At 46.4% G+C, this 27,849-nt stretch overlaps 2 protein-coding genes across 4 annotated transcripts in view; one reads left to right on the top strand and one right to left on the bottom strand.

The window, feature by feature from the left end:
- Positions 1-3,851: 3,851 nt before the first annotated feature.
- On the bottom strand, positions 3,852-13,707 carry LOC144152860 (pre-mRNA-processing factor 17). The gene is made up of 12 exons (XM_077684371.1): positions 13,518-13,707; positions 13,220-13,306; positions 12,860-12,989; positions 10,447-10,679; positions 9,709-9,805; positions 9,034-9,248; positions 8,771-8,918; positions 7,821-7,936; positions 6,359-6,569; positions 5,054-5,154; positions 4,898-4,941; positions 3,852-4,123 (listed from the first exon to the last, which is right to left on the bottom strand). The coding sequence occupies exons 1-12, from the start codon at positions 13,683-13,685 to the stop codon at positions 3,946-3,948; spliced, it is 1,728 nt and encodes a 575-aa protein (XP_077540497.1). The 5' UTR covers positions 13,686-13,707; the 3' UTR covers positions 3,852-3,945.
- Positions 13,708-13,842: 135 nt separating this feature from the next.
- Scar (wiskott-Aldrich syndrome protein family member 3 SCAR) overlaps positions 13,843-27,849 on the top strand; it is a 32,364-nt gene continuing 18,357 nt past the window's right edge. For 2 of the 3 annotated variants that reach the window (XM_077684368.1, XM_077684370.1), the window contains exons 1-4: positions 13,843-14,035; positions 19,341-19,479; positions 22,236-22,440; positions 27,530-27,683. In XM_077684368.1, coding sequence (XP_077540494.1) covers positions 19,393-19,479; positions 22,236-22,440; positions 27,530-27,683 — 446 coding nt within the window. In that variant the 5' untranslated portion in view covers positions 13,843-14,035; positions 19,341-19,392. The remainder of the gene's footprint in view (positions 14,036-19,340; positions 19,480-22,235; positions 22,441-27,529; positions 27,684-27,849) is intronic. The other variant, XM_077684369.1, reaches the window with a different exon arrangement.

The raw sequence follows: 27,849 nt of genomic DNA on the forward strand, positions 1-27,849 counted from the left end.
CGAGACTGGATGACCGCTGATCTCCGCCCCGTCTTCTATCACGATTACGGCATTTCTGTAGCTATTTTCTCCCGAAGTAAATCTTCTTGAGAATATAAAAATACACATACGCAGACCCGTCGTCCCAGAAAACAGCACGATCGCTCGCGCACGCATTCTTGAGATGCACTTCGCCGTAGTACAAGCCTTCCGTGCAGTGGTGCGTCTTTTACAGGGGTGTCAAGCAAATAATGAACGGGGAGCAATGGCGGCAAACCTTGCCAACAAGTTCTTAAATGCATTGACATTTGCAATAACGAATTAAATGAGTGAAATAAGAACATATTCGCACACGCAAGCGAACCAGTAGGTGGGCTAGCTAGTATGCACGCAAGTAGCGCGAGCTCCACTAGATCTGTGGCTTGCGGCACGGCACACGAGAACGGGACTCCGGCCGGCCTTAGTGAACAGGTGCTACATTGCGGGTAAAGCGAGCCTACCATCACAGAATATGGAGGATTTCGGCACAGAGACACAGTTCTTGAAACTACACTATGCCTAACTGAAAATAAAAAAAAAAAGAAAGAAAACCGGTCACCTTCGCAACTGAGATACGAAGACTGAGGAAACAGCAGAGCTGGGGGTCTTCCCTAGCTTTAACTCGGCTTTTTCTATAGCTTTAACAGGGCTTTTATACAGCTCTATCTGGCTCTTCTTTAGCTTTAACGTGGCCTTTTTCGTAGGTGTTAACTTGTCTTTTTGTGTAGCTTTGATTGTCCTTTTCCATGGCCTTTTAACTTCGTTTTCTATATCATTTTAGATGCGACGCATCTCTTTAACTCGCCTTGTCCCGCGTCGTTGTCGCGGCAGCTGTGCGCTCAGCCGCTCTCACCGCAGCGCCATCTGTGCGTCAGCGCGGTCAGCTCGCTCCCGTCGCCGTGCCAGCTGTGCGTTAGTGCGCAGCTTGCGCTCGGTTAGCACATGCGCATGCGCTGCTTTCTCTCATTCCGCTGCATATAAACGCGGTAAGTGCACCGCTCCGCTCAGTCGTTCCGCCGCCGGCGCTCCGATGGCATCGTCCGACGATTTGAATAACGCAACGGCAACCCCCGATGCGTCGCATCTGCCCCATGGTTCCCCTCGCGGTAAGATGGTGTAAATTTTCTTCTTGTAAAGCTGCTGCTATTGCTGGTAGTGAAGACCACCAGCTCCGCTGTTTCCTCAGTCTTCGCATCTCAACTGCGAAGGTTGCCGAATTTTTCTATTAGGTCAGCCCATCTTACTGGTAAAGCAGACACTGATGCAGCCGAGCGCACTCCGGCACCCTAAACTAGGAGAACACCTGCACGTCAGGGCTTACGTCATTACTAGGCGCAGCCAATCTCCGACGTGCGCCTCCCCACCCGAACATCTGCGCCACGACGCTCACTCCCCACACCTGCGCGTCGGCTCCTGCCTTCTCGCCAATTCTTGGCCTAGCATTTTCCTCCTGTCCACTTTGGCGCGCCGATTTCTGAGTGACTCCCGGCACGGCTAGAACTCAAGCTTAAACAGCTTTGCTGTTAAAAAAAAAAAAAGCAGGCTGCACAGACTTTGGGCGAATAGTCCCAATCATTGCCTTGGGTGCATGGGCGTCCGGAAGGGGGTGCAAGGGGGGGCAACTGCCCCCCCTTGGAAATACGGATATTTTATGCACTACAAAAAAGCTGCACAACTTGGCTGGCCCATAATTAAAATAACTTGGCCCTGAAGGGCGGAAGAGAGGAGATAACGACACCGACGTACTCTTCTTTGTCCCGTACTTTAGCGGAAAGTTTTTTTAATTATGTACGTGAACCAACTAGCGCAACAATCCACGCTACCCAAATGATTAGCACACTCAGGTCCTGCGTATCCGCATGGAATGTCCTTCAGGACTAGACACTGACTAACATTGCCGGTCATGTGACGGCAGTGAAACAGACTGCCTGTGCTGGCTATTGAAGATAGCAAACAATTCGGAAAGGTTTGAGGGGTTTTTTCTCTAAACTCTATATTTATGCAGTCTTGCCGCAAGAACTTCAGTTTTCGGATAAATTTGCAGCTATATCTAGCAAAAAATCTTCACCGCTACACCTAGTAGGGAGAGTGTAACATCCTCCCGTGCCGTCCCATCACCTTGTACACCCTTTCCTTCGAAATTGCGAAATGTCGGCACCACCCAAGCCCCGAAACAAAACCTATAAATCAGCCCCTCAAAACGCTTGTACGCCTGTACTGCATTGAAAGCCAGGGAGGCGAGTAGTATCTTTATTGCGTGAGCCATTTCAACAGACTTCATCACACATGTCATCTCGCAATTTGCCCATAAAACCCCGAGGCGTCTGCAGCCGCTATTCAAGGAAGATTGACGGAGTGCAGTTTTATGTATGTGAATGTATTGTACTGTGTACTGGTGATCAGTTGGCGTGAGTCAAGAACCCTCACGCAGCCAGACTGGCCACTCTTCTTTACAAAGTGACAGTAACTTTTCGCATTTTCTTTATTAATCTTATTTCTTTGTTCGGTAACAAAATCCAATGTATATCCTCCAAGTCTGGTTCTAATTTGCTGTTTGTACTTCTTGTAACCACAAATAGCGCCTTTTTGGTGTTTTCCAACCATACACCCCCCCCCCCCCCCCTTCCCCCGCTAATGGCTGCCCCCCCTTGCAAAAAGTTCTGCGGATGCCCTTGCTTGGGCGTGCTGCATACGTACATCATGTCACTGCCGTGTCACTTTCCGTGCATAGCATTTGAAGTTCTTTGACAATGCTTCTATACCCAAAACCTGTGCTCTTGTGCATCATGGGCTTCAAAATTTCGTGGCAGCTGAAAACCACTGGAAACCTGAAGGGCTCAACGGGCATTCTTTTCAGGGAGCAAAATGTATATCATTGGTCATTGAATGCTCTCTAGCGCATTTGCACACACTCACTTCTAACGAGCGATGGAGCCATGGCAGATTGCCAACAATTCCTCTGTAAATGCGTAGGAAACAAAGACAAGAGTAGGGGATGACATCATAACCTCTCCACTCTCGTTTACGAAATTGACGAATCCATAAACTATCCGCTCCCATCTACTAAACTCTTGACAAATAACCACGCGCTGTCTTGCCACACTTTGAGTGAAGTGTATTCTCACCGAGAAATGCAGTTAATTTTAATGCTTGGCACAAATTCATATGCAAAATGGTATTGTGGCAGCTTGATAGCATGGGAAACCCACCAGACTTCAAAGGGTCCTCTCATTCAAAACTCACTTTTCTACCCAATTTAGTTGTGGTTCAATGTAGCAAGGCACTTCAGTCTCAGATTATGATTATTTTATATGGGTAACTATTTAAGCACAATACAGTGTAATGATAAAATATGCATAACTTATGCATACAAGCAGGGCATATGAGTCAAATGCTGGGGAAGGCAATAAGGCAGCGTAGGCCAAGGCCATTGTGGACTACAGTACGGAATACCAGTAGATTCTAGATATCTTTCATCTTTAAATTTATGCATGAGCAAACCTTGCCTTTTCCTTATCAGAACAGCCTTGTGAAGTTAAAAATACTAATGCACCTGAAACATGCAGCTTGTTCCTTCCAAGAAAGTCACCCATTCTGTAGCCCCCTCCTAGCGGAAAAGGTTCCCATGCTTCTCCGAACCAAGCACACAGATTACAAAACATACAGGGGACTTTTGTACTGCTGCGCTTAATATTTGTTGACTTTGCACTAATACTCAGCATGAAAGTCCCTCACTCTTTGTGATCCACAACTTCTAATGCTGCAGTTTTTTTTTTTTTTTCTGATTCTAGGCAGGCAAAAACAAGCAAGCAGGCAAACACCCATCACGGCAGTGTCCTTGGTACTGTACAGTGGCTTTATTTACAGCGTTCTCCGCTTTTTCTTCTCTCGAATGCGGTGACATACAAAGGTGGGAGGGTGGGTGGCTCAGTCCCAGTACTTGATGGTGCCGTCCCAGCCGGCAGTGGCCACTTTGGAGGTCTCGTGTGGGTGCCACAGGGCGCTGATGCACACAGCGTCGTGGGCCTTGAACTTGCTGTACACCTTGGTGGTCTTCCAGTCCCAGATGTACAGCTTGCCGTCGGCATCGCCAGAGATCAGGTAGCTGCAGTGAAGGTGCAAGCTGTATGCGTACCCGTGCAAGCAGAAACGTGGCGCATGACATGGTAGACGGTTGGTGCCACCGACTTTTGCCGTAATAGAGGTTGTACGTTGAGTTGAAGTTGAAGTGAATTATTTGTGGCTGCACTGTGTAATCTATCTTATGTAGTCCCTCACTTTACTACAAGCTGAAGCAAAACACTAATGAGAAAAAGTTTAGAGCTCTCTTCAGGGCCCCTCTAATGCAGCAAGGTTGTTTCAGCTATGGGAGCTGCCAAAAATCGGCATACCAGAGGAATGCCACCTTTGAAATGTCCCTTGTAAATACTGTCACATGCGAACAGCCCTTTGGTACAATTTTTTTACAATTATTACAGTACATATATATTAGGGGCGAATCCCCTTAGGGCTGGGGCTGTTGGCGTCTCCTGTCATCGTCCTAATCGTCATTCGTCTCATGTAATCACGGTACTAAAACACTGGGACACTCGTTTACGCCTTGCGCTGGAGTGCTTCGCAACGCGTACTAAAACAACACCGGTACACTCGTTGACACCTCGTGCTACAGAGCTTCGTGCTTCAAAGACAACAGACTTCTACAGCAAAGCTGTATACCGCTATCCCCCAACGGTTTCATGTCCGTTGGAAAAAAAGCTAAAACACCAAGAATACACTTATACACTGCATGCTTCGGCCCTCACCAGTTTTCACGTCAGTGGAGATGGCCCGGGATTTTTTAAATCAGTCTTTGTGTCATCACACAGTGAAGGAAACTTACCTCATGTCCGGTGAGAAGTCCAGACTGCAGGCGTAACCGGCAACCTGAAATATGAGAGGTAGAACGAGTTGTTGAAAAATGCTTTCTGTCCACAGCACCAACTCCACCAAAAAAGAACAATACAGGGAGGCATCACGTCTGACTGAGAACACGTACCATGTGCCCCTCAAAGGTCTTTTTCCTGTTCAACTTGAAACGATTGAGGGCCGAGAAGATCATAATTTTATTGTCCATGGATTGGCAGGCCAGCCACTTTCCTGCAAAGGGAGGAAATACAAACAGTAAATGGCCTTTATCTGAGAACTTTATCTGTTGCGTCTACATTCCTTACACTTTGTTATGCGCTTCCTTAACCTAATTAGGACCGGAGAAAACATTTTAGCTTTTTGGGTCAAGGTAACAAATCTCGGTAGACACATTAGAAATTGGATTAAATGCGCAAACACAGTTTTACTGAGATATTTTTCATGGTACTTCTCCTACAGGGGTCTATATATAAGTCTGCTTGTGAAAAGCCTGGCACAGGTATGAAACATTGCTGAAAGCTGCAATTACACTATAAATCCAAATTTATCACGTTTTTTTTTTAATTATTGCCGTCTCAAATTTCCACCTCGCACTAAATTTGGTTGCCAACAAAAATTTCAGCCTAAGATTGGCCTAAACGCTTTGATTCTGTTTTTGCTGCAACATCATTGCCATCTTGTATCTTGCAGAAGGCGGCACCTAGCAACAGTGAGGCCTCCACAACGTGACGACTTCAACAATGAGTGCACTTCTCACCAGCACAGAACCTACATGAAAAGCTCGCTTTCGGAAATCACGTTTTTGCTCCTTCATGATCAAAGGTTTTAACGCGCAAGAAAAAAAATGCGGATACTAGAAGAAAACGAACAAGACAAATGAAGCACTCCGTTTGTCTTGTTCGCTTTCTTATAGTGTCCGCGTTTTTTCTTGCGCCTTAAAACCTTTGATCGTGTTGTACCAACCAGGCCACATCAAGCTGTTGCTCCTTCACATTGGAGCAGCAAAATGCAAAAACTGCAAAAGTAGTGGAGTTACCTTCAACAAGAAGGTGATTGTAGCCACAGAAAACATCAACTGTGTTGCTGGGAGGCAGCTCAATATGACGGAGGGACATTAGCAGAGAGCAACAACAAAGAGAAGCCCTTCTCACATGCAACTGCATGGGAAGATGCTTGCAACAGCCAAAGAATGAGACATTCCCGGCTATCAAATTTGCCCCGACAAAGTTCATACAACTACAGTAATCTGTGCATTAATAAGCTTTGAGCATAGAGCTCTGGAAAACAATAGCGGACAATGGAGCTTGCTAGAGGAAAATGGATCCCATACCCCAAGGAGCACCGCCACTTAAACGGAAAAGCATTCTCTGTACAACACATCAGGCCCCTGCTCGCAGCGCAGCAGCAGCCTCCCAGGGAGACAAAGGCGGCGCACCATTTGGCGACAGCGTGACGGCCGGCATGGAGTGCATGGAGGGGTCGGCGATGTACTTCATGTCGACGGGGATGTCCCACTCCCAGACGCGCATGCTCTTGTCGTCCGAGGTGGAGACGAAGCGCCGGTTGTCGTCCACAAAGGTGATCGTGTTCACCGCACCCAGGTGACGGTCGTACTCCTGCACTATCTCCTTGCTCCGGATGTCCCACTGCCAAAAAGACGGAGAGAGGGCGAGAAAGGGGTTGCAACAACAACTTCACCTGTTCTGCGTAGACAAGTGCTTCATGAGCGGGCCGCTGAATTTTTGATTTGTTTATTACCGGAAGTAATCTTATGGAGTACTATGGACCCCATAATAGTGACAGTTATAGCACTACGCAAACACAAAAAGAAAAACTTGTGATTCTGCAGTGATTTTGGGTAGTCTAGCAAAGAATTTTTCCCGGTCGCAAGAAATATGTAACATATCAGTGTTTGGTATTGAAACGTAGCAGGGTAAATTTACTTTGCAATGGTAATTGTTTCAAACAGGAATATTTATGTGGACGAAAAGGGAAAAAGCTGTAGAGAAAACTTCTGAGACAAACACAAAAAATGAGCAAAAAAACCTGGTGTTGCTCCACACACACACACACACACACAGAGAGAGAGAGAGAGAGAGAGAGAGAGAGAGGTTTTGTACACATACTAGCAGTGCATAACTCCTGCAAGTATGAAATGCCTAACTTCAAAATTTCTTGACTTAAAAACAAACAAACAAACAAAAGAAGAAAACCACTTCGTAGTGGGTTCCATGCCCTTGGGGAACCAGTTCCTCAAACTTGTGAAAAATAGGTTGGCTGCGCATGCATAGCAGAAAACACTAGCTTTCTGCTCCACTCTTTTTTGTTCCTAGCACAATTTACAGTTTCAATACTTTTGCATTTTCTGGGGCTTGTGTTGAACAGAGGCATAAGATTCCCGGCTGGTTTTACAAACACTTTCGCTTTCCACGCTAAAATCAGATGAATAAAAGTTGTATTAGGAGTCAGTGCTGCTAATATCATCCAAAAATTCTCGTGCAGGCTCGTCTAAATCGCTAGAAATGTGGCGTTTCCGTGGCGTGGTCGTGCGTGTTGATGCCATCGCCGTATTTCCAATGTGCCCGTCACACGACTTCAGCAGCACTATAAAAATTGCCGCCGCGTGAAAAGACAAAAGCAACGAGTGTCCCTACTACTCAGTCGATGGTGCCAGCTATCAGAGCGCACTTGGAAAGCACCAAATTCGAATATGAAAACGTCAAAGTTCGAATTTGAAAGCGTCGATAAACTATTATCGATTCGAAGGGCGTGGGCAGAAAACTGTTAACTATAAGGTGCAATGCTCATCCCCTAACTTTTGATTGTACTGAATTCTAATGCATGAAATGGCAAGCCTGTCAAACAAAAACGAGCAAAAACCGCGGAGCAACACTCACGCAGACAATCTTCTTGTCGGAGGTACCAGCCACAAACAGGTTCTGCTTGTCATTGTCAGGGTTAAACTTGACACAGTAGGCAACCTTGCGATTGGTGAATCTTGATATGCAGTTGCCTGCAGAAGTGCACCAAAAAAGGACCGTCACAAACAACGACAGGAAATGGTAATTGCACTCATTGGCCGAACACTCAGAGAGACAATACACACAAACCACATGGGACATGGAATAAGCACCTTTTCTATGTCTCAGAATAAACCTCTACTTTTGAGTACAAGACAGTAACTGCGTACCCATGCAACACCCACTATCGACAGAGCAGTGACCAATGAGATGTTGAGGATAGCCATGGCAGCTGTTTTTTTGAGCAATGTCCGAGTGCTTGTTGTTAGACTGGCAAAGTCCTACAGCCTTGCTAATGCTTCAAGAAGCTCACAAAATGTAGTGCCGATGAGGACTGCACACTACTTTGCGACAAGGCGCAAAGAATGTCAGTGTCCTTGTGAATGCAGCATTACAGGCTGCATCACGACTATGGATTTAAAAAATACGACCATTGGTGAATCCAGAGGGGGGGTCCAGATGTCCTGATCCCCCCCCCCCTTAATTTTTTAATTTGTACCCCCAATGAGATGACCCCTAAGGTGCTAAAAAAAGCCTAGTTGGTGATTTTTTCAATTTTTTGTATTTATGGTTTTTCGAAATTCTGGTGAATAAAAAAAGTCGCTGATCTCCTCCTTTACCTCCTCATCACCACCACTGCCATCATCATCATAATCATCATCACCGATAGCAGCTGACGCCCCCGCTCGAAAAACCTGGATCCGCCCCTGAATATGACCTCTGGTGCAAGTGGCACAGTATCCGAGCTCGCATTAATGAACATGTGGGCTTTCGATTGACGTTTCTGGAGGGAGGTGACAACATCAGCAGCTCTGCTGGCCACGTACCGGTCTCGGTGTCCCAGAGCTTGACGTAGCGGTCGTATCCGGCTGACAGGAAGCGCTCGCCCTTGTTGTCGAAGGCAATGTCCCTAACCGCCTGCCTGTGCCCATTGTACGTCCTCACGCACCGGCGCTCGTTGTACACCTCCCACAGCTGGCAGGGGGGAGGTGCCAGGGAACAAGTCAGAATTTGACGAGTCAGAAAATGCGACCCAACAGGCAGCAGGCAGGCACAGCGTGAAGCGAGAGGAGGAGGAGGCTGTGCGCACCTTGACCTTGCAGTCCATGCTGCAGGAGAGGAGCAGGTGGGCGGAGCGGGGGAACCAGCGGATGGCCGAGAGGCCCTTGGAGTGGCCCGACCAGGTGTGGATGAGCCGCTTGGGCAGGAAGCACTTCTCGGGGGGCTCGCTCGAGCGCAGGTTCACCCCGACGTCCTGGGGCACGTGCAGGAACGACCGGCCCTGGTAGTCGTACGCGTCCTTGACTGCCACCGCCAGCCAGGGAGGGAAGGAGAGGGAGAGAGAACTTGTGAGCGGCAGTGTCGGTGAGGACAGGGTTGGCAATGCTAGCTTAGAAATTCCCCACAAACACTTTACTGCGGTGCAAGGCCTTCGCAAGGTGGCCACTTGACACAGTTCTCTAGTTCACCAGCAGCAATGCAGTGGCGAATGGCAGCTTAGCTCTACAGACAAATCTTCCACACTTGATTGCACAAAAAAACCTCCGAGTTTGATGTCAGTCAAGTATGAAACAGTGACATAATATAAGCAGGGCAGGTATTGAGCAGCTCCTAAACATTCCTGGAACCCAACTCTGCTGCACACTGCCGCATAGTGGGAAAAATTAAGTTTCGTCCTAAGCATCTATTCAAAGCCTCTCTCCTTTCACAAATACCCAAATACTCGCTGTAGCCAGGACTTGGCTTCAAGAAGGGGGCCACTTACTGTGCAACACCGTCTTCTCCTCCATGGGCTTGTCTTCCGTGTGCCTGCCCTTTTTGTTCCTCTTCGACAGGATTTCATCCAGCTCCTCTTGCTCTTCCTGCGGCATCAAAGCGGAACACTCACTCACGGCAAACTCGCTCATTCTCAAAATAATTTTTAAACCGCAGTTTCTTATAACTTTGCGAGGTGCCTAATTCCTCCTCTTAATCCCTGCTGGTGGGACAGAAATTTGTTTTGAGTAAACTCTTTGCAAAAGGTCAGCAGCAGCAGCATTGCCGAACGACACCTGCGAAGTTGCAACCCAAAGGCCACTTTTACACACAGGGTGACAAGTGACACTTCTTGGTATGTTAACATAAAGGAGCGATGAAATCCGCCACAGCACCAATTCCCAGCAATCTGACGCTGGCTGAAGCAAAATGATGTCACTCCTTGCAAGTGCAAACAGAAGAGCAGCAATGTCACCGCGGTCACGCTGTCCCCGCCTCAGCTAGCTGTCTCACTAGGCAGCAACATGACCAGGCAAACAGAAATAAAGCAATCGAGCGGCAGGATACTTACACGGAAAGAGTCGGGAGAACTTACACAAGAGCATTACATTATCATTGCTGCCAGAGCCAAGCCAGCTGCTACCAACGGCTGTACTTCCTGTATCAGAACCAAATCCAGCTGCCTTTTGAAGTGTCACACCCCTACAGTTGAACAGCCCATTGTGAAAGTAGGAAGGCCAGGCCATACCTCGGTGGGCTTGAGGTTCCTCTTCTCGTCCTTAAAGGGGGCCCAGGGACCGGCAAAGCCCTCAATGTCCGCAGGGTCGTTATTCTTCGCCTTTTTCCTCTTGTCCCCCGCGCGGACTTTTGTCTTCTCAAACACTGTCAGGGCATTGCTATCGGGAGCACCACTCTCGGTCGATCCGATCATCCGGTGGCCCTCATCCATGGACCCGTCGGCCGTGGGGTCCAACGCATATCCTGCACATTGTGACACAGGGTATGGCTTACATTGGAAGCTCTTTTTTGCAGAGCCGAGTAGCAGGCGCTCCTCAATCCTTGATTCGGGGAGTTTCCTCAAATGTACCTTCCCTGTCCAGAAGGAGCTGCAATGTATCATTAAAACTTTGCAGAGCCCAAAGGGACGTTCAACAAATAATACAGTTTATTCAGTCAGTCAAAAAGAAAAGAAAAACCATTCATGCAAAGGATAGTTCTAAAATATCTGTGACCCATCCACAAAAAATTGCAATTCGCAGAATGGTAAATGTCCAACGTCCATAGCTGCATACGCTGCCACACCGAATGGCAACCATCACTACAAAACTAATACCCGTGCCACACGTACACGAAAAATGACATTAAGTGCTTATAAGTTTTAATGCTATAAATTCGTTGCTACACGCAAAAATCTAACGCCATTCGCTCTAATGTCATTTTTGGTTTAAAGGGGCCATGCGGACAAAACACAACTTCAGTTCATTTGAAAGGTTGCCTCGTTAGAATCATACTGACACCACTTTTAACACACACCTCGCTCAAATGAGCTATATAATTAGGAAAAAAGGAAATGGCTATGCGACCCACTAGCTCATTTCCTGCCACAGAACTTATGACGTCACATGACCAAGCTGTGCGATTGGCTGAGGCCGGCAAAAGCAAATTAGGCACGGCTTATAATCTTGCCGAACGAGCTATTTGCGCCTAAGTGTAATACGTGTTCATTTTACGGCTGTAAGAATGGTGGATAAACAATGAAACCTACGAAAAGGCACGTAAACATAGAAGTACCGATGCGCACTATCCTTTTTCTCGCTGCAGTGCAGCGCTTTGGAGTTTTCTTACATGACACTGGCCAATTGGCGTAAGCGACGTTGTCTTACGTTACCCTGGTGGTCGAGCATGCCCCATGTTGCACGAAATGATTACTTTCTACCGTAATGAAAACAAGCCAGGTGCAAATATGGCCAGAAATAAAGCAACGGCAGACAACTGTTTGTGGCTCCGTATGGTAGCGCCATCTGAGAGGAGTGACAGTAAGCGAGGCTGCAGAGCATAATGATGCACCGGAAGTTCGTTTGAATACCCGCCCCTGTGACTTCATGGCAGACGTCACGAAAACACACGATTTGGCGGGAGAATCAAAATTTTAACTCACATTGATTCATTTCTCAGTGAATACAGCATTGTTTGCTGCCGGACAAGCACTGGGGTCACTATAAAACACGAAATCTTTTGAATAAAATAAACTTGCATTTTGTCTGCATGGCCCCTTTAAAGAGTTCAACACGACTCATTTGCCTTCACGAACTTCTTAAATTTGCCTACTCCCGAATGCGATGAGCACCAAATGAAACCAACGAAACTCTCTGCACCAGAGTGTTGATGCAAAAACGTAGCTGAACGTTGAAATAAGATGATTTTTTTGAACACTTGGATGGCGAAGTTCTGTAGAAGGCAAAGTTCACTAAAACAGCGGCAGAAGGGGGAATGTCATGTTACTCGTTTTGAATATTTCGGATTTGGCTACCGCTGGCAGGCGACGGCACCTACTGAAGACAACTCATACCACTTCTTAGAAAGCACTCTTCCTCATAATTAATTTCTTTCACAAAAATCATTGTTAACCCTTCCAAGAAGTTTTTCTCCATGTCAAAAACTTGCAAAACATGAGTGCATTTCTCTTTTCGGTTATTATCACCATCATGCCTAACACCACAGCCCACTCAAATAATGCCATTCGGTTCCTTGAGGCGTTAACCACTTAATGTCATTTTTTGTGCACGTGTGGCACGGGGTATAACCATGCATGCTTGATTTGGATGAGCCGTCGATGCACTCTTTCACAATTTTTTCTGCAGACTCGCATGATTGTGGCATGGAAATGAACACAATAATTCACACTGGCGGGGACTTTTGAAGAATATCTCCAAACTCGGTGTACTTAAAAAAATTGGCATAAGAGGAAGGAATGAAATGCCAAAAAAAAAAAAAAACGCACATACGAACAGGCAGTGTTCCTTGCGAAATCTTGTACACTTTCTTGCTTCTTTTAATATGCCTTCCTTTAAACAAGCGTTGAAACTTTGTAAAGCTAAACTACTATCGTCCAAATGGCGAGATTCGATTTTGGGAAGGCTGCTTGGGAAGGAAGCACTCACCATAACTGCTGAACGTGAGCCTTTGGGACTCAAAATGGAAGTCATTGACATGCGCAGGCTCGACATATCCAGCAAGGGTGTTCTTCACTGCCTTTTGCTGTTGAGTTTTGAAAGGGTTTTCCGGGCCAACCTGCAGAAGAAGGGTGCAGTGAAGTATACGAATATCTACACGTACGAAATGACGCCGCACACAGTGGCTTGACACGATCACTCTATCGGGAGCAGGGAAAAGACGACAGGGTGTCAAACGCTATGTGCTGTGCCGTTCAGCACATTAAGCCGACGGTAAGCCACCGTCGTCCACACGTGGCTCAGTTATGGTGCTTCCTGTTTAAAAAGGACAGGAATACGGGTACTCACGACAGGTGCAAAGAGGTTTTCAAACTTCGGATTATACAACAATTCCTTGCTGTTGGGGTCGATCGGCTTGACACCGCCGACAGCCTCCTGCGACGCAAGTGGAAACAATTGATAACCACTGCACTGTTACATCGCAAGTATAAGCAGGTAACGGTAGCTTTTAAGATGCTCTCCAACACAGCGCGGTACAGTCCCTACAAGATTTTCCCAGATGATTTGTAGCGAACGTATCAACAAACAAATCGGGTGTCCGAAGCCAGTGAAGTGACAAACGGCTGATGCGATCATGCTGTCTTACCTTGGTAGCGACGGCAGGGGCTGCATTCAAATTATATTTGTTCCGAATCGTAGCAATAACCTGCGTTGTACTGGGCGCTTTTGAATGATCTTCCTTCGGTTCTTCCTGCTTCTTCGTATCATCGTCGTCGCTACTCGCGTACTCGCACAGCGACAACAATGCCGCCATTTTGGCGTTTCAGACCTGCGGACCGCAGTTACTAAGTTAGTTTTTAAGTTTGCAAAAATTAAAAAAACAAAGTAGCTAGGATTTACTTGAGAAAAGTATGTGTATTTACTGTCAACTAATAGCCATAATTTTTAAGAAAATATGAATCATAAGAAGTGTCATCTGGGTCGCCATCTTGTGCTGAAGGTTGTGGCAGCAGCCAGTCGGGCGGCGAGTGAAATGACATTTTTAAGGTGTTTATCTAAGCATTCTTAACATATTTGCGGCAAGTAGGCTTATATCAATATAGAGAGTGTCACAGGAGGCAAGAACGTTCCACTGGAGTGCCGGCGTATTTTTTAAATGTGTCGGTGAGTGGCTTTATGCTGCTTGATTCCTAGCTTTGTCGCATTTTTTCGCATGCTGTGTCCGTCCATCTCGCACAATCTCCTTTGCGTTTGTCAGAGTGGTTGCTTGATTCGTTAGCTTCCGTTGCACCCTTGCTGCAGCGCCCTAACTTGAGCCAATTACCGAACTTCCTGTATATACATAGGCTTAATACGAGGAATCGTTACGTGTTTAAAGGAAAGAAACACGTGTAATGTTCGTTTTTTGTGTGTTTCTCATGTTTCGCGGTGCTTTTATTTCAAGTACACTTTAAAGCAGCGCACTGTCCTGTAAAAAGGTAGAAAGCGATCGTGTCCGCTGCGCTATCGCTCTCAACGCGCGTACGGTGATCACTCTGGCTTTCGCATCCGTCGCTGCCGAACGCACGGCCAGGGTTGTTATCCAGTGTCGACGTAACCGAATAACAGTAGCATTGCAAATCAGACGGCTGCATTGTTTTTGCATAAAGAGAATGGAGTGCGACCAATGCTGTGTTGAGTATGGCCCGAGAGAAGAAAAAAAAATGCGTGCAGTTCGCGTCTGTCGAAGTGGGTGAGGTCATTCCTTTTTCCGCTTGCGCTTGTTTTTATTATCTTCTGCTTTATTTTGTAACTTTTGGCACGCGTGCGCGCGCGGGATTCCTCGCGAAGAACACGACATGGCGAGCGCGATGAAGTTTCGAAACCTCTCGTCGAGATCGTGTCGACTACGGCGCGACAAGGTTACGTTCTGCCGCCGCTACTCTTTGAGCCGCGCCTTTTTGACGCATGCCGGCGGTGGGCCGTTTGACGCCGCGGAAACGCGCGGCGGTCAATCATCGCTCCCTTTGCTCCCCGCCTCTCCCAACTTCCTCGTCCTTTGCCGCACTGGGTCGCTTAAGAGAAACAAAACAAGAAGGAAAAAACGGTTCGCTGTCCTCAAACGGCGAGAACAATTCCCCTGGTCGTCTCGGTTCAGAGTTCACCGGCTCTATCTGACGGGCCGGGGCGGTTCGTGTGTCACAGAAAGAGTTTCGAGTTTTTTGCACCTGCGTCACTAAAAAGGTATTTCAGTGATCATTGCACCGATTATCGTTTAACTTCCCAGTTGCGACGGACCGTGACTGTCGTCCCGATCGGCATTGCGTGGCCCGTGGGACTTTGTTCGTCTTGAAGGAACAAAACACTTCAGAAGCGCGGCTTTATCGAGTCTACTTTTGCCTTATATAGGGGTCTTAGCCGGGCAACGTTCCTGGCACTAAAACCTCGTCATAGCTTTGATAACGCACCTGGTTGATAAGGGTACCTGCAAGGTGTCCGTGTTTCACTGCGATTACACATAATTTACTCAATCGTAGCTCCACCGTTTGAGGAAGCCAGCATTAAACAAGTGCCACCTTGTGCCAGTAGGGTACTCCTTATATATGTAATGTGCTTAAATTTGGTTTTTATGGGCCCCATATCACTATTTTTGACCACTTGCAGCACCAAAAAACTGGAAATGAACATCAAAAGCTTTTTTCTTTACCTTGCATGCAGTTCGAATGAAGCTGCTTGTATAATACCTGTGCTACACAAGTGTTTGAAAGGGCATTTGAGTTGAATGGCTTTCGAAATTTCAAATGCCATTTGAACTGGAAGGAGCTCTGCCGATCTACACAACAATTCTAAAAGGCAGTTGATTGATTCCACATTTGGCTGCTATGTTTTGGTGTCGCCACTGCTGCTGTGTTTCGTTCTGGAGAAATATTTAATTTTAGAGTTAAAATGGGCAAAAAAACAATTATTATCAAATTGATAATAATCTACAAATGCACATAACACGCATAAAACAGCCAGTTTATTTTTTCGCACCGCCAATGTTGAGAGTACGTAGTTACCGTGTGATCGTAAAGCGAATGGTAGAGAACAAAAAAAAGTGAAAAATGATGAAGATTGTGTACTTTGAACTCCAAGTTTTTAATCGTACATAATTTTGTAATTACAGCATGCAGAAACTGTGCCCGAGAGTACGGCCGTTCGCGTTTTCAAGGCTTTTGAGAAGCTCAAAGGCCTTCTAAACGCTCGTGTAGCACGGGTATAAGTGTCTACTTCTAGCAAAAAAAAAAAAAATTGTGCCATCAGTGTTGTGGTGGATAGACATTCTCAGTGTTCGGAGAAATTTAATTTGAAGTTTTGCTGCCTCCTGACAGCATTTGTTGGATTGCTACGGCAGTTCAGTTGGAAAGGGAGAACGTTTCCTGTGCTGGTGGAAATCTTGTATCCGGGCACACAACTTGCACTCTGCGTTTGGGCTGCACAGGATATCCTTTGTATATGCAGTGACTCACACCTCATGGAGGCTCTTGTAAATGTTTTTGTCACGTGTGTATGGCAGCACTTGCAGTTCTGCTTATATCTCGGCCATAAGACTTTCTTCTTCTTTTTTTTTGCTAAGGATGTGATTTAACTGCTTAGTAATCTTGCTGTGTGGGACGAAGCTAGGCAGCATGAAAATTTTCGTTGTACTCTAAAATAGTGCCGTTCACATGTTCTCATTCCTTGCATTGCATTGAGATCTTGTAGTGGTGGAAAGGCAGTTGCGAGTTATGGGGGTCGTATTTCTAATATGGATCAAACGCAAGTACATTGTAGTAGGTTTGGGTTCTTGTATCAGCCACAGAGAATAAGAATATAACAGGAACAGAAACACCCATTACGGCGGGCGGGCACGAGCAACCAGTTAATATCACAGTGAAATATAATGCAGATTACGAAGCTGTGGCGGTGAATGAGATGATAGCAGCCACATTCACTCCATCGCTCCGCAGCAGAATGCTGATCGCAGCGTCCGTGTAGTTTTCTCTCCCGCAACAGCTGCTGCTAGCTGTTATGCAGCTGCCCTACGAAGTGAAGTTTCCGCCTTCTGTCTTCTTACTCTGTGGGCTTAATGCACTGTAGCAGCACCCGCGAGATTCTTTTCCTTGTAGCCAAAGTGTAGCCTCAGCTACGTTCCAGCTAATTACCACACTTAAATTTTAGAGTTGTAAACTAACATTTTTTTCTTCTTGTCGCCTATTGGTTGTTCCCATCAAAACAAGAAACTCTGTTATAGCTTTGTACCAAGGCTGGGCTAGATCGAATGCTAAGTACCTTAGCCCTCTGAAACCTGTAGTTATTATCAAGGAAGGTATGCTTGAAAAATGTATTTCTATTGTTACGAAAGGCTTCTTTGTTGAATCGATTGTATTGCAATACAAAGGCAGTCGGTTGTTTATTATTGTTGAAATAGGCTGACCTGTTTCCAAGAATTTGCGTTTCCGTTCTAAGATTGTATGACAAACAAAACTTTGTTGCCTTGTAATTTCCCCATTGATAGTCGTTTCTGGTACTTTCTTCTTACAGCCACCAATTTTATTTCTTCAGACAGCTTATTTCCAGAGTTCAGGCTGGATGGCTTTGGGTGGGGACCAAACTGGTGCTGTTGGGAAAAGGTGTTGTAGAAGTTCCATTTGCTGAAGTTTAATTTGTATATCTTAGAAAAATCACTTTGATATGTACAGCAGTGTTTTCTTTTTGCTTTACAACTTGCTGGTGTTAGTGCCTCGAGCCATGCCTTGTTTGCCTTGAAATGTTTATACTGTTTTCTGTGTTATCCTGCATTGTTAAAGGAGCCATGAAGAGAAAACACAAGTTTGGTTCATTCAAAAGATTGTCTCATTAGAATCATACTGACACCACTTTTAACGTAAACTTCGCTCAAATAAGCTACATAATTAGGAAAAACGGGAATGGTCATGCGACCCACCAGCTCATTTCCCGCAACAGAACCTATGTCGTCACATGGGCTAAGCTCTGCGATTGGCGGAGGCTGGCAGAAGCAGACGCAAATTAGGTAGAACTTACAAACTAGACGAACGAGCGATTTGCGCTTAAATTTAGGGCACATTCTTTACAAAGCAATAAGAATGATGGGACAAACAGTGGAAGTTACGAAAGCACATATAAACATAGAAGTACTGATGCGTTCTGCTGTTCGTACTGCGCACAGCATGCCTGGTTTCGCTGCACAGCACTACGGGGCTTGGGGTTGTCTCAGACGACACTGGCCGATTGACGCAAGCAACGGTGTCTTACGTGACCCCATTTGTCAAGCGAGCACTGTTTCAGGGAACGAATATTTTCTTCCAGAACAAAAACAAGCCAGGTTTAAATGCGGGCAAAAACAAACCAAACGCTTGCCACGGTATGGTGGCGCCATCTAGGCCACGGAACGTAAAGAAACGCGGGAACAAACCAACACCGCTAGACAGGGTGGAGACAACCTTCGAACGGTCCCGTGCCGCCGCAATTGGGCCAACGGGTTCAGCGCGTTATTCTTTTCGTTTCCCACGAGACCTAGCAACGCGAAACAGACAATATGATTCAAACTTCTTCAGTAAACCGCGTTGCGGAGATAATTTTAGCGCGGTTTTGACACAATGACTTGCTTCGGCGGCGAGCGAGCAACCAAACATGGCGGCGCCAGCGTATACGTGTCTCTACCCTGTACGGCGGATGCGTGAATGAAGGTACTCTAGGCTGCAGAGCGGTCGGTTTCAGTGATGTCACTTGGGACCACGATAACGCACGATTGAGCGGGAAAATCAAAATTTTAACCTAAATTGTTTAATTTCTCAGTGAATAAAGCACCGTTTGTATCCGGACAAGCGCTGGGGGCACTATAAAACACGAAATCTTTCGAATAAAACCAACTTGCATTTTCTCTTCATGGCTCCTTTAAGTGTTTTAGACTGAATCACATTTTTAAATTTTAACGCAGTATTTCAGCATGTGTATTCGTGTCCTTGTATTGTGGGATACATTTCTTGGGAATTCGCTGGAAGTATTTGAAATTTCCTGTGACCAGAAAGGCGAATGTAGCTTCCTATATTTGTTCTGGGTTTTCAGAAGGTGCGGTTTGATGGTTTTATTTAAGAACACTTTTTAAAGCTTTACTAGCAGGAGTGAAAACGACCGATGTTTGGTTACATTTGCTCTTTCACAAGAAAAGGGGGGGGGGGGGGGGGGGAGGGGTTGGTGCACCCTCTGTGACTCTTGAAGTTGTTGAAGTTGCTTCAGTGTTCAGCACCCATAGACAGTGTGGGGAGCAGGGGTCTGTGGGGCAGAATTGCATGCAGTGAAGATGGGGGAGAGTAGAAGAATGGGAAAGGGGACTGTTCAGGGGAGGAGTTGGGTTATGCTCACTGAAAACAGACACCTGTGGGTGCAGTGCAATTTGACCGCAGTTGGAAGCCGCCTCTGAGCCCCGTGTCTCTGCTGCACTGTGCAGTGCGTCCTGTGGCTGAGCGGCAGGGAGTGGCGGCAGGCAGCAGCAGGCGGCCATGCCACTGGTGCAGCGGCTCATAGAACCGGTGCATGTGTCGCGGGGTGCCCTGCCCCTGGACGCCAGGGGAGCCCCCGCCGTACAGGTGTGTGCCCTGGCCTCCTCCCGTCAGCCACGACCGGCTGCACCACTGGGCTGCTGGCTTTGCAGCTGAAGGGAAGCTTGTTCGTGCACGATAGGGGTTGGAGTGCGTTACTTGGGGGGGGGTGTGGACTTCCTCTTTGCCACAAGTAACGAGTACTCTTGAGACCATTTGCTAATGGAGGAACTGTAGACCGCAAAGACAACCTACATCATCCCTGTTTTATTTGGGAGAACCAGCCTTTGGTACCTTGCTCAATGCTGTTCCGGTCCTAACAGGCGCTGTTTTCACCAAAGGGTAGAGAGAAGCACAAGTGATAATGATGATCTTTCTTTTTTCCAGCCAATTTCCCACTTTCTGCTACACGAGGTTGGCAGTACTTTATTCGGAAGGCACCAGAAAAGGGATAATTGGTCTGTTAATTCCATGCTAGCATCTTATGAAAGTAGAGGCACCACTACAGTCACATAATCATGCTGATTGACAGGAAGGAGCCTACATCAGTTGCTGCCAGTCCCCGGAAGCAATTCTTTGTCATGTCGTAGAGGCGGTGTGAGAAGGTGGCCATTGATTTTTTTTAACTTATTGACCGTAAAGTTTCGAAAGAACGCCCACCCAAAGTACAGAGATATCAAGTAAAAATACAGGATGGCCGATCTTTCTGGTCAGGAGCGAAAAACTAGGAAAAAGTGGCTGCACCGCCAACCGAAGCTACGGAGGTAGTATCAGGCAAAAATACCGGATAAGCGAACTTTCGGCACAAGTGCGGAAAGGACAAATAAATTACCGCATCAACACATGAATAGATGATTCGTGTTTATTTTGTCCACTCATCGGAGCTAAGGCCATTGATTTGAGGGGGTGGGTGATCTTAGGGGCCTTTTAGTAAATTAAATATTTCACCACTAAAGGGGAGTGGGCGATGTTTCAGGGGTGGACGTTCACTCGGAACTTTATAGTAGACTAGCTGCTTGACATGTAATTAACATTGTCAAGTCTGCTATCCTAACGTGTCGATCTTTTGAATAAACGGAACCTGTACTTTGTGTTTATCGTTCCTTCAACCAGGGAGTGTTCACCTTTATTTAAATAGGTAGTTTTTGGCGAAAGTTTCTAGGCCATACCAAACATTCATAAGCCACAAAGAATTTAAAATGTAACCCTTTCTCTCCAGTGAGACCAAAATGTTCTACACCAGAAAGTTGCCGAAAGAACCATTCTTCTTTATTGTCATAGAAGAATACTTGAACATTAAACTTGTTCATTGAATCCTTTACGGCCCGGAAACATATGTCATGGCCTAGAAAATTTTGACAAAGACTGTGCATGTCTAGTTATATTACAGTTAAGCCACGCAATAAGAAAGTTATAAATCCCGGGCCATCTCCACTAACGTGAAACCTGGGGAGGTGCGGAGCATGCGGTGTGTGCCGGTGTTTCCCACATCAAAGTTGCTGCTAATGGGGCAATGAGAGACATAGGAAGGACGATTTTGTTTCAACTATATATATATCTGCATTTATTATACACAGTCAGCAATCGTGTAGTTGATTTCTTCCCCATGATCTTAATGCTCCTGGTGTTGATGAGTCGTAGATCGGGCCAAGTTCAGGATTTCGTTTGCCCTCAGAATTAGCGCCTACTCGCGGGCGAGCGGGCGTTCTCGCTCCTTGCGAGCTTGCAGATCAGCGTCCATAACAAAAACGAGTGTTTCTGCGAGCTTGCAGTCCAACGTCCATCGCAGAGAAGAGCATTTCTGGAGCAAATGTGCGCCATTGCCTCTCTCGTGCCACACGGCGCATGCTGATTGGGTTAAATCTTGTTTAAATCCACGGAGGTGAAACGTTGTTGTGCGAGGCGTTGGGAGACGAGTGACCCGGCGTGTTCTTTTAGTACGCGTTACGTTCTAGCGCGAGGCGTTGTAAAATGAGTGTCCTGGGGCGGTATTCTCGAGTTCTGTCCCTTTTGCGTCCCTTTCAAAAGTGTCCATTTTGGCAAGCCCTGATTGGATAAAAGCAAACAACCGGAAGTGACGTAACGCAAGCGCAGCAAACCTACTGCCAATTTTCCTCCATGCTGCCAACGTCCACTTCTTAACCGGAAGTACGTCACGGTGAAATGGATGCAAAAGGGACGTTTTCAAAAGGGACAGTTACGAGAATACCGCCCCTGGTGTCTTTGTACCGTGATTACCCGAGACGACAGGAGATGCTGACAGCCCGAGCCCCTAAGGGGCTTCGCCCCTAAAAAGGAGCAGGAATAGCCTTGTTAGGACTGTTGTCTATATGTACCACTGGTAATACAAGGGGAAGTTATGGTTACTTTGTTCTATTCATTACTTTTTTGCTTTGTTGTGGCTGTGTTTTATTCATACAGTACCACTGCAGAGGAGTAGCCACAACACAAGTGCAAATTCGAACTGTGGTAGCAATGCAGTGGTTCTGGGAAATCCTGGCAGGTGAAAGCTAGCAAGCTCAGAGGCGAGCCTGCGGTCTTCTACTTGCTTAAAAGCTGCTGATAACCCTACCACATGTGAAAAGTGCTGTTAAAAAAGTTGCCTTTACTAAGAATGTTAGTCACCTTCTACACCGTGGGAGCATTTAGCAGTACTCCGATCCACGCTTGAATCTGCATTTGAAACCATTCTGAAAGCCAGTCGGTCTTCTCTGTCAACGAGGAAGGCCACATTAACACACCAACTGCGAGGCACTTGAGATTTTCGGGGTAACTGGTTTGGGGCTGCCCCGCTCCCTGGCCAGGTTCCGAGCGAGCTCGAGTGCGTGACCAATGGCAGCCTGGCCAACGTGGTGCGGCAGCTGTCGTCGCTGTCCAAGCACGCGCACGACCTGTTCGGGGCGCTGTTCCAGGACGCCACGGCCCTGGTCAGCCGGGCGGCCGCCCTGCAGGAGCGCGTCGACCGGCTCGCCCTCAAGGTCACACAGCTCGACTCCACCGTCGAGGAAGGTGCGCTGGGCTGCTGCTGCGGGCTTTTTCCAAATAGAAGCGAAAACACCCCTGTGTCAAGATTTAGGCGCGTTTTAATGATCCGCGGGTGGCTGAAATTAGTCTGGAGCGCTCCGCCACGGCGCATTTTGTAGCCCAGGTGTATGTTTCATGCGTTAAATACGCAATTTTTGACAAGGGAGATCCGGTGTTAACTCTTTCGTGACAATGGAAAAATGGCTGATTTTGAGTGCTTACAGAAAACTTTTTTTCCTCTTGAGCTACTGGACACATTTAGCATTGCTATGGGTGAAATTGTAGCTTATAGATTTCTCTTTCAAAAGACACAACAGCAGTTTCGTGAAAGGTGTAATTATTGATAGTTTATTGGTCAGCGAAACAAAAAAAAGCAGTGAAAAAGTATACACAAAACACAAATTGGCAATTTTACTGCTCCTGAAAATTATTTTAGGAATTTAACATATACGAAATGTTTCTACATTCCTAAGCTATGATTCAATATATACATCAATGCTCTAGACTAAATTATGGATTTTGGCGGGCCCACCAACTTAACTGCCGTGACAGCTGTGCCACTCCACGAAGCCACTCAAGAGTTAGTCGGTCTCCCTAAAATATGCATCCAAGCATGTTTTTTTGCATTCTCGAACCGAACCCTTATCACTGCAGTGGTAAAAACCAAGAAAAATAAATTTAGCACTCTTGACAAGCAGCGCGCGTTGCTCCGCAGCGCTAAAATACAGTGTGAAGTCAAAAACGAACCTTCCCTGGCGGTGCCTGTCGATGTCTGAGGCTGTTGAATGGGAGAGTCTCCATCACAACTAAAATATGAAGAATCTGCGTCGTTGCTGGCGTCATCACTGCTGTTGGGGTAAAAATAAATCAGCAGTAGCAGTGGCCGAAGTCCCTGAAACCGCTGTCCGCCTTTGCAGAACACGCAGTGAAAGCGAACGCCATTTTCGCCCAACTCGCTGCACCTTGGGTTCAAATTTCACTCGCGACGCCTTCTACCCACGCGAATTGTAAACAAACGGCAATGACACTGAAAAAGGGGTTTCCAGTGAACATGCCAGGTGGCGTCAGGTGTTCGAATAGCGCCTTTTTTACTTTTTGCGGAGAGTTTGAAAATCATCGTTCACCCGTGAACGATGGCTATGACGTGGTCATGAAAGAGTTAAAGGGCATACACACAAAGGGGGGGGGGGGGGGGGGGGGGGGGGGACCGCTGACGACCACTTTTTTTTTCTCCTTTTTTTACCTCCTTTGTGCACAGTCATTGCCAGTGGTTTTCGCAAGTCATGAACCAACCGGCCAGCAATCTACCTTAAACCCATAGAATTTAACATTTTTGAAATAGCACACATGAGTGCGTCGGGCATCCTTCTACCTGAGGCAAAAACTGCTGGTGTTTTGAAATCGTCATGGTTGAAGCTCCAAGAGAGCTTCAGCACTTCACATCAGCAGCGAGTGCGACAGCACAGTTCCTGTGGCAACTCTAAACATGCTGTGGCAATGTTCGATGATGCTGTATCATTTGAATACTAGGAATGCGGTGAGCTTTAGTTTCATGCTATGTGTTTCTGATCACATTTGGTCTTTCTTTTTTTTTTTTTAATTTTTTTTCTTTTTCTCACATTGCTATCCTCTTCTCCCTTTTGGCCGAACTAGAGTGGAATGTGCAAGCACACAGAACGAACAAATATGATGACAATTCAGGGTGTTTTATGTGCCTCCACCTCAGCTCTGAGGTGTACCATAGCGGAGGGCTACAGACTGGGCTACAGACCGCCCGGGTACCTTTAACATATGAGCAGAAAATGCCAAAATCATTCGCCTGCTTAACTCTTTCACTCCGGCGCCATAGGTAATCGGAAGCCGGCTTCCGATGATTTCAAATCTCCCGCAAAATCTAAAACCCGCTCTCCACAGACAACTATCGCCGTCTGGTGTGTCCATTGGCAACTTCTCTTTCAGTTTTGGTTTCATTTGTTTGTGTCGCGTGTGGTGGTGGTGTAGCAAGAGAAATTTGAACCGAAGGTAGAGGGGATTAGGAGGAAAATGGCGTCGAGTTCGCGCCGCGCTCCGCACAGTCGGAATGCTGTAGCAAGCACTTCGGCAGCTCCTGCTGTCGATTTTTGTGATTCCAGCAGCAGTGATGGGTCAAGCAACGATGTGGGATATTCAGATTTCAGTTTGGACGACGAAGCTCCGGTTCAGGTGCCTCGCACTTAATAAAACAAGCGCTGGCAGGTAATTTCGTTGTGACTCCGCGCTGTATTTATAAACACAACGTGCTTCTTATCTGACGACTGCGGTTTTACTTTTGTGTTTAGGGTCTCGACAACGTACGACCAGGATATTTTGCCAAATGCACCGCGCCGTATCGCGCTATCGCCTTCAAGATAACCTGACGCTCGTGTCAGATTAGCGCTGCAGGGCGGTGCGCCACGCTTCTCGAGAGCGGTGGATTTTTTTTGTCTAGTTTTTTACCACCGAACTGATAAGGATTTTGTGCGAGAACACTAAAGGGTATGCTTGGATGCACATTTCACAGAGACTCACTCACCCTTCAGTGCCTTCGCGGCGTGGCACAGCCGTCAGTTCCGCTAGGTTGACGGGCCCTCAAAAATCTAAAACTTCGTGTACACTGTTGGTTTATATATTGAATCATAGCCAAGGAACGCAGGAACAATTTGTATATCTTAAAATTGCTGAAATAATTTTTAGTCTCAGTAAAATTGCAGATTTGTGTTTTTCGTATACTTTTCTTGGGGGCTTTTTTCTGATTACTTGACGAATAAACTGTAAGTAATTGTACCTTTAACAAAACTGCTGCTTTTTGGTTGGAAGAGCAATCTATGAGCTACAGTTTCATGCATAGCAAGGCTAAGAAAAAAAACGTTTTGTGGAAGCACTTAAAATCGGCCGTTTTTCCGCCGTAACGAAAGAGTTAATGTGTCTGTAATGAGAAGTGTGCGAGCCATTTCCTCCATGAGAAGATTTCGGCTTTAGACTTCAATGGCCGTCTTTTTACAGACATTTGCATATAAAACGGCCGTTTGTCTTGTATTGAAACGGATTGTAAAAACCAGTGGCTTGCTCCACACTGCTTTCATAAAATGCGTTTTTCAGTAGTTAGCTAGACTTGATAATTAAATTTCGCGAGATCTTCTTCCCGCGTAGAAATAGAATAGTAGCCCTTTACTGTCCCTAATAAACTATTAATTGTATTTGTTAAAAGACCCAACTTCGTTCTCGGCACAATATATACGCTACAAACTGGCGCTGCGATCGCAGCAAGAGGCTCTATTTTGCTAACTCCAGTATTTTCCTTTTCTTTTTTGTGGTACATATTGAAAGTGTGTGTGTTCAATTGTATATAAAACAATTCAGTACGCATGTGAGCAACATGCTCCAGACTGCTCAACCAATGCGGAAGCATACGGTAGGGTGCAGTTTCAGCCGTAATTCGGACGTAACGCAGCAACCTAGGAATTGACGCCACGTATCGTAAAACGGACCGTGATGATAAGGTTGTGTAGGTTAATAGGACACATCCGTACTTTGGTTCCGCCAGCCGTAACTCCTTTTGTTTTACTGTAGAATACGTCTGACATAACTTTAACTTAATTTTCAGGTTGCGTCGGATGTAAGTGCAATTTTTTACTTTCGGTCAGGTCGGACCTAACTGAAAGCGCTGGGTTAAATTACAGTTGGACGTAACTATACTTTAAAAATTCACGTGCCTCGGTCCGAGTCACCTGAGTCAAACTGGGTACGTTATTCCGGGAAGGGGCTAAATGGGAAAATACTAAACGGGAAGGGTGTTTTGTACTGGGTTGAAACGGGAGGGAACAAACGAGAAGGTAGAAATGGGAATTGGTACAAATGGGAACAGGCAAAATGGGAAAGGGCGAAACGGGAAGGTCGTTTTGCACCGAGCTGAAACGGGAAGGTTGAAATGGGCATGGGTTCAAACGGGAACATCCCGCGTGTTCACTGTATCTGATCTATACTATTGTGCATGTCTGTCATATCTGAAATGCAGCGCTATTGCCTATACAGTTAAAACCCGATCTAACGAAATCACCGGGAACCGGAAAGTATTTCGTTAAATCGAGAACTCTAAAATTGGGACTGTCATTTTACAAGCAGTTGATTCCATAAATTCGATGTCTAAAGGGAGGTGCATCCCAGCAGCAACCATGACAACGTGACTGCGGCTGCTGCGGCGCTCGCCTACCAATAATTTAGCAATGCGCGAAACGTTTGCAATGAAAATAAGCCAGCCGGAGCTCGCCTGTGAAGTCATTGCACCCCAGCAGGCGCGCGAAGCACGGCGCTCTTTGTTGTACCACTTTCCTGCTTAGCGGAATGTTCTTGGCTCTCATATCCTTGAATCACGTAAACAGGGCTTCCTTCAACTTCTCCTGCTGGGTTGTCTTGAGGTTATTTTCAACAGAGGGGCATGGATGATAACGCTCTTTTGAAAGTTCACAATTGTGGAAAGTGTACTGGTCGGGATACGGTGGCCTGCGGCCACGGGACTGCAGAGTTCATTTCGTATAGCTCGGTAAACACGAAACGAGATGCCTATTTTTTTTTTCTATCGTGGCGCAATAATCTTGGTGGCGTTCTGACGAAACGCATTCAAAATTGCTCATGTTTTAAATGTGCCGATTTCGCGAAATACTTTGTTAAATCGGGAATGGCACTGAATCAATTTCGTTAGTTCAAGTTCATGAAAGCATTGAGCCATATAGGCCCCGGCGGGAAAATGTGAATTTTTTCGTTAGATAGGGAAATTAGCAAGATTGGGTTTGGTTAGATCGAGTTTTGACTGTATATACGGTGCTAATATATACTGGGTAATTATGTTTGCCACAACAGAGCAGTCCTTTTACTTGTGGACAATACTTAAACCAGTTTGGGGTTGAGTAGCTCGAAACGTTCACAGGCGGGTGTCAGTCTATCCCCAGTGCAACTTCAAGTCCATTTGCGCCTGCTGTGGCTGGAAGTTCGCGTGTGTGGTATAGGCTTCAGTTGGGGTTGCCAAGGTGCCAATCTGTTGCCCACCCTTTTCGTGCAGTGTCGCTGCAAGACATCCACATGCGCAAGGCGTTCCGCAGCTCTATAGTGTACGACCAGCAGGTAGTGTCTCGGGCCACCATGCCCGCGGGCATGCTGGAGATGTACCAAGCCTGCGACAAGCCACCGCCCCTGGACAAGCTGAACCCTTACAGGTGGGGCTCCCCCCCCCTTTTTTTTTTTTTTTTTGAGTTTTGACCTTTATCTGTTTACTTGTTGCCGTGCTGCAACTTGGCCCTTAGAGCAGTCGGCCAAGACAGCCTGGTTGGTGTGTACGTTTTTCTTCAAGTCCCGACTTCGATGTAATGGGGTCGCAATTGC

Source organism: Haemaphysalis longicornis, unplaced genomic scaffold (genome assembly GCF_048455015.1).
Source record: "Haemaphysalis longicornis isolate Haplotype H1 unplaced genomic scaffold, Haemaphysalis longicornis Haplotype H1 scaffold_9, whole genome shotgun sequence".
In the NCBI taxonomy this organism is placed as follows: Eukaryota; Metazoa; Arthropoda; class Arachnida; order Ixodida; family Ixodidae; genus Haemaphysalis; species Haemaphysalis longicornis.

Bases quoted from the DNA above. Each gene is read 5' to 3' on its own strand.
- LOC144152860 (XM_077684371.1), bottom strand. From the start codon at position 13,685: ATGGCGGCATTGTTGTCGCTGTGCGAGTACGCGAGTAGCGACGACGAT. The intron at 9,806-10,446 runs GTATGGCCTGGC...TTGATGCCGCAG, and splicing joins GGAACCTCAAGCCCACCGAG to GAAGAGCAAGAGGAGCTGGA. The intron at 5,155-6,358 runs GTGCGCCGCCTT...CTCCCTTTGCAG, and splicing joins CGTCACGCTGTCGCCAAATG to GAAAGTGGCTGGCCTGCCAA.